This window comes from Myotis davidii, unplaced genomic scaffold, assembly GCF_000327345.1.
Source record: "Myotis davidii unplaced genomic scaffold, ASM32734v1 scaffold77, whole genome shotgun sequence".
Taxonomy (NCBI): domain Eukaryota; kingdom Metazoa; phylum Chordata; class Mammalia; order Chiroptera; family Vespertilionidae; genus Myotis; species Myotis davidii.
In genome coordinates this window covers 1,453,428-1,462,695 of record NW_006289713.1, presented here as the reverse complement: position 1 = coordinate 1,462,695, position 9,268 = coordinate 1,453,428, and the positions used below count along the sequence as shown (strand labels likewise).

The following is a 9,268-nucleotide window of genomic DNA, read 5'->3' as shown; positions in this document are numbered from 1 at the left end:
GAACATAATTAAAGCATAGTGATTAATCACAAAACAATATGTAATTATATATGTGTTTTCCAATGGTCTTAGGTGACCCCCGTGAAAGTGTCGTTCGACCCCCAAAGGGGTCGTGACCCACAGGTTGAGAACCACTGCTCTAGAAGCTTTGTAGCTTTAGCTTTCACATTTAGGTGTGTGATCCATATTGAGTTAACTTTTGTGTACAGTGTGAGATTCGAGGCACAGCTTACTTTTTCCAAATGGGTAATCACTTGCTGCAGCATCATTTATTTAAATCATCATTGTGTCCTCACTGAGTTGGTGCCTTTAATATAAACCAGATGACAGTTTATGTGTTCCCTTTGTGGACTCTTTCAGTTACCTTGGTCTACTTGTCTATCCTTATACCTGTCTATTTTTTTCTCAAGTATTGTAGCATATATTGTAGTGAGTCTTGGATCTGGAATATTAAGTTCTCTAACTTTGCCCTTCCTTCTTCAAGGTTGTTTTGGCTACTATAAGTCTCTTGCATCTCTATATAAATTGTAGAACAGGTTTGTCAACTTGTTCAAAAACTCTGCTGGAATTTTGATAGCAACTGCATCGATTCTGTAAATCAGTTTGGAGAATATGGATATCTTAACAGTAATGGGAGCCTCTCCCTAATCCAGACATAATGCCATTACTTGATACATAAATGGATGTCTGGGACTGGGTAGTAGGTGTCTAATAATTTATCTATTGGATTTAATGTAATTTTAAGATAACTTGACGTGTATTTTTTAAATCTATGTTACATTAAACAGGTTATTATCAGCAGTTTCCACTATGCCTTTAAATAGAATGTTGACTTTTAAAACTGAAGCTTCAACTATTTCTAAGTTTGGGTTAAGGCCAGCATGTCAAACTCAAAGGCTAACACGGGCCAAATAAAGGAGGCATGCGGCCTGCAGGCTGTGACTCTGACATGCTTGGGTTAAGGAATGGCTCAGAGTCTATCTTGGAAATCCATTTTGTTCATTTATGTATTACACTTAAGAATGTCTAAAGAAATAATGAAGTAACTCATTAATTCAGCATTAATTAAAATTTAGGGTCCTTTTCACATATTTATGTATTGTTAGTGTCATTTGAAGTATTTAGTATATTATCTTTTAAAGTGTTTCAAATAAAAGTTCTCTGATTTAAATTATAGATTCATCTCTGATTTTAAAATCTGGGTACTTTTTTTTCAGAGACAAAAGAATTTGTCCTGATCGACACCATATTAATCCAGAAATAGACAATCCAAGAAAATTATCCAACCAGGCTATACCATTGTTTGGATACATTAAAGTAAGTTCTGTTGAAGATTGTTTTGTTGAATGATTAATGGTCATTTTAATGAACATATTTTTTAAGCAGCAGAATCTTAGTAGAATATAATTGTGATTTCCAGTGGTCAGTATTAATTTACCACCATTAATCTAACAATAGGAACCCATCCTTAGAAGGCTCCCAGGTTATTTAGAAAACCAAGGTCAAATTGGGAAAGTGGATAAACCCCTTCAACAATTTCAGAAAGAGCGTTTTTTTGCGGGGGAGGGATTATTAAAAATAATGCATTGACCACATGAGTCTTTTCAGAGCATCCATGATTATTGCTTTGAGGAAAACTCTGAGATGCAGATAGAATTGCTGAGTTTTCTTTTGAATCCTTTTTATAACTTTTTGAGCTTGATTACCTTTTCACCTTCCCTTTCCCTTAAAGCAGCGGTTCTCAACCTGTGGGTCGTGCCCCCTTTGGCGGTCGAACGACCCTTTCACAGGGATCGCTTATGACCATCCTGCATATCAGATATTTACATTACGATTCATAACAGTAGCAACATTACAGTTATGAATTAGCAACAAAAATAATTTTATGGTTGGGTCACAACGTGAGGAACTGTATTTAAAGGGCCAGAAGGTTGAGAACCACTGTCTTAGAGTATATCTGTTGTGCTGTACTCATTTTCGGTGATTGCTGTAACAAACCGTAAACTGGGTGACTCACGACAACAGATTTATTGTCCTGGTTGAGTGTCATCCTGTGCACCAAAAGGTCATAGGTTCAGTTCCTGGTCAGAGCGCATACCCAGGTTTCAGGATTGATCCTCATGTTTCTCTCTCACATGGATGTTTTCTCAACTACTTGAGTAAATACCAAAGAGTGTGATTTTGTGAGCATTGTATAGTCAGGCTTTTTGTTTTGTAAAAAACTGCCATACTGTTTTCTGAAGGGCCTGTGCCATTTTGCATTCCCACCAGCAGTAAATGAGTTTTACCAGCATTTGATGTTGTCAGTGTTTTGGCTCTTAGCCTTTCTAATAGGGTATTTTTTCCATTGAATTTTAGAGAGTGAAAGAGAGGGAGGGAGGTGGAGAGAGAAATATCAATGTGAGACTCATTGATTGGTAGCCTCCCACACACGCCCCAACCAGGGCCAGGGATCGAACCTGCAAAACAAGGTTTGTGCCCTTGACTGGGAATCGAACCCAAGACCCTTCAGTGCGTGGGCTGACGATCTGTCTACTGAGCCGTACCGGCCAGGGTGGTCAGGGTGGTAGTGGTATCTTGTTTTAATTCATATTCCCCTGATGACATATAATTTTGTTTTGTTTTGTCTTTTTTTAATCCTCACCCAAGGATCTTTTCCCATTGATTTTTAAAGAGTGGAGGGGGAGAGACAGAGAGATACATCAATGTGAGAAAGACACATTGATTGGTTGCGTCTGGGGCCGGGGATCGAGCCTGCAACTGAAGTATGTGCCTTTGACTGGTATCGAACCGGCGACCCTTCAGTCTGCAGGCTGATGCTTTATCCACTGAGCCAAACTGGCAGGGCCCTGATGACTTGATTTTGAACATCTTTTCATATGCTTATTTGTCACTTGTATATTTTTTTTGGTGGGTGGTGGGATATTAGTTCAGGTGTTTTGCCCTATTTTTTGTTGTTAATCCTCCAGGATATTTTTTCCATTGGTTTTTAGGGAGAGTGGAAGGGAAGAGAGAGAGAGAGAGAGAAAAACATCTATGTGACACATCGATTGGTTGCCTCCTGCACATGCCCTGGGGCTGGGAATCAAGCCTACGAGCCTTCAGTGCACAGACCAGTGCTCTAACTATTGAGCAACACTGGCTGGGCTGCCCATTTTTTAATCTGGTTGTATGTTGTTTTAAATCTTTATTGTTGAGAATATCACAGATGTTTCCCTTTTTCCTCTCATTGCCCCCCACTACCCTGTTCCCGCCCCACCCCAGGCCTTCACCACTCTACTGTCTGTGTCTATAGGTAACAAATATATGCATATAAGATCTTTGGTTAATCTCTCCCTGCTCCCCAAACCCCTTCCCTCTGAGATTCGTGAATCTGTTCCATGGCTCTTATTCTATTTTATTCATCAGTTTATTTTGCTCCTTAGGTTTCTTGTTTGTTTGATTTTTAAATTTAGTTATTGATAGATATGTATTTATTGCCATTTTATTATTCATCTTTTTTCTCTTCCTCCCCTTCCTCTTCCACCTCCTCCTCCCTCCCCCTTCTTCCCTTTCCCTCCTCCTCCTGCTCCTTCTCTCCCCTCTCCCCGTTCCCCCTCAACATTTCATGTAATAGTGTTTTGGTGGGGATGAACTCTTTTAGCTTTTCCTTATCTGTGAAGCTCTTCATCTGATCTCTCATTCTAAATGATAGCTTTGCTGGGTAGAGTACTCTTGGTTGTAGGTCCTTGCTGTTCATCACTTTGAATATTTCTTGCCACTCCCTTCTGGCCTGCAAAGTATCTGTTGAGAAATCAGCTGACAGTCGGATGGGCACTCCCTTGTAGGTAACTGGCTGCTTTTCTCTTGATGCTTTTAAGATTCTCTCTTTGTCTTTAACCCTTGGCATTTTAATTATGATGTGTCTTGATGTGGGCCTCTTTGGGATCCTCTTATTTGGGGTTCTCTGTGCTTCCTGGACTTGTAAGTCTATTTTGTTCACCAGGTAGGGAAGTTTTCTGTCATTATTTCTTCAGATAGTTTTCCAATATCTCGTGCTCTCTCTTCTCCTTCTGGAACCCCCATAATGTGAATGTTGGTACACTTGAAGTTGTCCCAGAAGCTCCTTACACTATCTTCATATTTTTGGATTCTTTTTTCTTTTTGCTCTTCTGAGTGGGTGTTTTTTGCTCCTTTATGTTCTAAGTTGTTGATTTGATTCTCAGAATCATGTATTCTCCTGTTGAATCCCTGTAAATTATTCTTTATTTCAGTTAGTATATGCTTAATATCTTACTGGTTGTTTTTCATGTCTTTGACATTCTCACTAAGATGCTTGAAAGTCTTACTAAGTCCCTTGAAGCGCTCATTAATTCCCTTGAAACTCTCATTAAGACCCTTGAATAACCTTATAACCATTGTTTTGAACTCTGTATCCAGTAGTTTGCTTGCTTTCATTTCTCTCATTTGTGACATGTTTCTTTGTCACAGGAGGTGCAGACCATTTTACGGTGTTCATATTTCCACAAAAATATAGGTACAATAATAAACAGTTTCTTTGTCCACATTTTGGCTGCTTCCCTGTGTTTGTTTCTCTATATTAGGTAGAGCTGCTATGTCTCCTGGAATTGGTAGAGTGGCCTTGTGTAGTAGGTGTTCTGTTAGCTCAGCCTCCCCAGTCATCTGATCTAGGCACTCCAGATGTGCCCCTTTGTGGGCTGTGTGCACAGTCTTTTTTTTTTCCCGCCGGGGTGTGGGTGGGGGTGAGGGAGGCAAAGGGGAGGGACCGGGGAAAGCTGCTCTCGCTGCAGCTCTGGCCCGTGGGGCGCAGGGGCACTCTGACCCGGGAGGAGGAAGGGGGAAGGAGGTGGGAAGAGGCTGCACAGTCTTATTGTAGTTGAGTTTTGATTGCTGTTGTTGTTACTGGGAGGAATTGACCTCAGGGCCAATTGGCTGTGAGGATCAGCTGCATCCACAATGGGAGAGCTGCTGTGTAGGAGACACCCCTGTGGAGCAGGACTTGTTTCAGTGGGGCTTTGGTGCTCCCTGAGTCTGCCCCCTGAGTGTGTCGTGTTGTAATCTGGTATGGTCTGAAGCTGTCAACTGGTGGCCCTGACTCTGGGGCTTCCCAGGAGGTGCAAAGTCAGCCACTGCCTGGGGTCACCTGGCAGGAACTACAAAGAGATCTGCAGATGGCTGCTACTTGTATTGGGCTATGAAGTGCCCAGGAAAAGCCTAGCTGTGAAGCAAGGCAGGCTGGTGCTAGTGCCAGGTCTCGGGCCTTTTATTGATAGGTTTGATGCCAGCTGTTGCTGCTTTCAGAGATTTTAACAAAGTCTGAAGCCTGAGCTAGGACAGGCCATTCATATGGAAAAGCTATTGCAAACAGGTTGGGTGGGGCTGCAAATTGGATGGGGTAGGGTCTCAGGGAATCACCAGGATGGAATGAATAATATGGGCTATGCTGATAGAAACTCAGATATGACTGCCAGTCAGCTCTGTGATGGGGGAGGTCCCAGCACAGTGACAATGACCCCTGCGAGCACCTCTGTCTGGGAGAAAGCCAACTCCAAATTCCTGCCCCGATGCCAGACAGTCCATTTCCTCCCCAGATATCCTTGGATTGTCCCAAAGCTGCCATCCAGCGCTGGAGCTCAGAGGAAGCAGGACCATGTTAGTTTGTGTGCCGGCCCTTTAAGAGGAATATCTGGGACTTCCGTTGCATCCCTGTCACTCAGGCACAATCCCCACTTGTTTTTACAGCCTGAAGTTATAGGGACTTCTCTTCCCAGTTCTGGAACCCTGGGCTGGAGGTCTGGTATGGGGTTGGGACCCCCTAGTTCTCACAGGAGGCCTTGACAATATCTCTCCCAATTAAAAAAAGGCACACATGGGTGTGGACCAGCCTTTTCTGCACCTCCAACTCCTGCTACCAGTCTCAGTGTATTTTCTTCTTTACTTCTCTAGTTGTGGGACTTTCATTCAGCCAGATTTCGGGCGGTTCTGAATGATGGTTGTTCTGTATTTTAGTTGTAATTTTGATGTGGTTGAGGGAGGCAGTGTGTACCAGCATTTACCTATGTTGCCATCTTGGTTCTCTGATTGTATGTTTTCTTATTGTTTAGTTTTAAGTGTTTGTATATTTTGGATACCAGCCCTCTATCAGATATGTATTTTGAAAAAAATTTCTTCAAATCTGTGGCTTGTCTTTTCATTTCCCTTATTTTTTTTGCAGAGCAGAAGTTCTTAATTTTAATGAAGCCCAACATTCCAATTTTTTCTTTCATGGATAGTGCTTTTGGTGTTGCATACAGACTCATTGCTAAATCCAAGGTCACCTAGATTTTCTCCCTGTCTTCTTCCTCATCTGCTTTTATATGGGGGTCCATGGAGATACTTGGTCAGTTTTAATTGCAAATTGTTTCCCTGACTTTTTGGTTTGCTGTCTCATTGATCTGTCTTTATGTGGAGATTTAGGGATGATAAAAAAATATAACACTTGACTACTGCCATCTTCCCAGAACCCTTCTAACCAAGCCTCTTTTTATTCAACCACCTGAGGATATGTATTTTTATTGATTTTTAGAGAAAGAAAAAGAGAGAGAGAAACATTGATATGAGAGATAAACATTGGTGTGAGAAACATTGGTCGGTTGCCCTCTGCAAGCACGCTGACCGGGGACTGTGGAAGAGAGAGAGAAAGAGGAAGGGATAGGGAGAGAGAGATAGAAACATCAATGATGAGAGAGAATCATCAATTGGCTGCTTCCCGCACACCTGGGGATCGAGCCCGCAACCCGGGCATGTGCTCTGACCGGGAATCGAACCGTGACCTCCTGATTCATAGATCAACACTCATCCACTGAGCCACGCTGGTTGGGCTAGTTTGTTCAGTTTTGATAAACATATATAATCATGTAACCAAAACCACATCATGATATTAAAACTTCCATTACCCCAGTGAGGTCTCTCCTTTCCCCCTTGACGTCACTCAGTCCTTTCCCCACTCCCCCAACCCCTGGTAACCCCTGGTCTGTAACTATCAGTTTGTCTTTACTAGAATTTCATATTAATGGACTCATACAGTACGTAGGCTTTTGTGTCTCATTTCTATCAGCTTAATTCTTTTGAGATTCATCTATGTTGCTCTATTTTATTGCTGAGTAGGATTCCATTTATATGGGTTTATCATGGTTTGTTCTCAAGTTGATGGGCATTTGGGTGGTTTGTGTTTCTGGCTGCCATGAACCATTTGTGTTTCAAGTCTTTTATACATTTTCATTTCTCTTGAGTAAGACCTTGGAGTGAAATTGCTGGGTCATATGATAAGTGGATATTTATAAGAAGCTGCATTCTCACCAGCACTGCATATGAGAATTCCGGTTGGTACATTCTCATCAGTACTTGGTATTCTCAGCCTTTAATTTTTGTCACTCTGTTGCATTTGCACTGATATCTTATTTTGTATTTCCCTGGTGATAAAGAAGCTTGGACGTCTTTTCACTGCTTATTGACTATTTGTATCTCTTCTTTTATGAACTCTCTGTTCAGAATTTATGTCCACTTTTAAAATTTAGGTTTTCTTTTTGTTGAGTTAAGAATTCTTTATATATTCTGGATATCCTTTGTCAGATATATTGCAAATATTTTCTCCCACTTGAAAATCAAAACTCGGTTGAAGCATTGTCCTGTACACCAGAAGGTTGAGGGTTCGATTCTGTGTCAGGGCACATACCTAGGTTGTAGGTTTGATCCCTGGCCAGGGTGGGTATGGGAGGCAACCCATTGATGTTTCTCTCTCTCTCTCTCTCGCTCTCTCTCTCTCTGTCAAATCAATAAAATCATGTCCTAGCCCAGCCTGCATGGCTCAGTGGTTGAGCATCGACCTATGAACCAGGAGGTCACAGTTCAATTCCTCTTCAGGACATATGCCCAGGTTGCAGGCTCAATCGCCAGTATGGGGCGAGCAGAAGGCATCGGTCAATGATTCTCTCTCATCATTGATGTTTCTATATCTCTCTCTTCCTCTTCCTTCCACTCTGAAATCAATAAAATTATATTTTAAAAAATCATATCCTTGGTTGAGAATTTTTTAAAAACTTTATTTTCTAGTTATTTTAGAAATACAGTTGAGCTCTAGCTTGTTTGACTCAGTGGATAGAGTGTCAGCCTGTGGACTGAAGGGTCCCAGGTTTGATTCCCGTCAAGGGCACATGCCTGGGTTGCAAGCTCGGTCCCCAGTAGGGGGCGTGCAGGAGGCAGCTGATCAATGCTTCTCTCTCATCATTGATGTTTCTATCTCTCTCTCCCTCTCCCTTCTTTTCTGAAATGAATAAAAATGTATTCAAAAGAAAGTATTACAGATGTGTCCCTTAAAAAAAAACGCAATTGATTTTTTACCCTTACCTTGTATCCTGTGACCATAACAAACGGAGTTAGTTGTGTGCACAGGTACTGGGGAGAGTGGAATCAAAACAGGTGGGGGGTGGGGTGTCGAAAAGGGACCCTCCCCGGGTGCCCACACTGGGGGGGGTGGGGTGCAGTTCTGGCATGTGGTACTTTCAGTGCTGAAAACAGGATGGTATGAGATAGATCAGGACAAGTTGATAACCCTACCCTGTCTGGAGGCCTCATGCTCTCCTTCTGTTGAGAGAGTTCAGTTCACAAGCTGCTTTTTGCTGCCTCCTTTCTGCCAGCCTATGTCTTTGGATGTGCTAGTGACCTATGGCAGGGACTGCTGCGGCTGAGGCCAGCTTGACCTGGACTTGTTTACCCCGTGTGTGCTGAGGTCCCTCTCCTTGACATAAAGCCTTGTTATTTGGGAAGTATGGGAGGAAGAAACTGTCCTCTTTATTCCTATCACTCTAAAACAATCACATTACCATTATAGTATATTTTTTCTTTGTACATCTTTTAAAAAATTTTTGTTATTGGTGTATGTATTGTGCCCTGCCCATTTCTCGTAACATTGTAGTGAGCTTTTCTCATCCTCCGTACTGCCTCATGCTCACTGACTGCTGTCACCAAGCGGGCTACTGAATGGAATGCCAGGCTGATGGGGCCTCTGCACCACAGGGGAGAAGACTTCCTGGGAAGGGATCGTTGCCAAGCAGGAAGGGAGACTGAACTCCTGCCTGAGGCGGGGCAGGCTTGAGTACGCACCGAGGGTTTACTGAGGCAGCTTTCTGCACGGGGGTGCTGGAGGATGGCTGGCTTGGGAACTGTGACTGACATGTTACCAGTCCTCTTTCTGCTGACATTCTAGTGGGGATGGTCCACAGTGGACAGG

The 9,268-nt window shown here is 42.5% G+C and overlaps 1 protein-coding gene across 1 annotated transcript in view; it reads left to right on the top strand.

The window, feature by feature from the left end:
• The window catches only part of TDRD12 (tudor domain containing 12), a gene marked incomplete at its 5' end in the record, with an annotated part of 68,948 nt that overhangs the window by 57,263 nt on the left and 2,417 nt on the right, over nucleotides 1–9,268 (top strand). Inside the window, one exon of the mRNA XM_015562924.1 lies at nucleotides 1,218–1,317. Within this exon, the coding sequence (XP_015418410.1) occupies nucleotides 1,218–1,317 (100 nt within the window). The remainder of the gene's footprint in view (nucleotides 1–1,217; nucleotides 1,318–9,268) is intronic.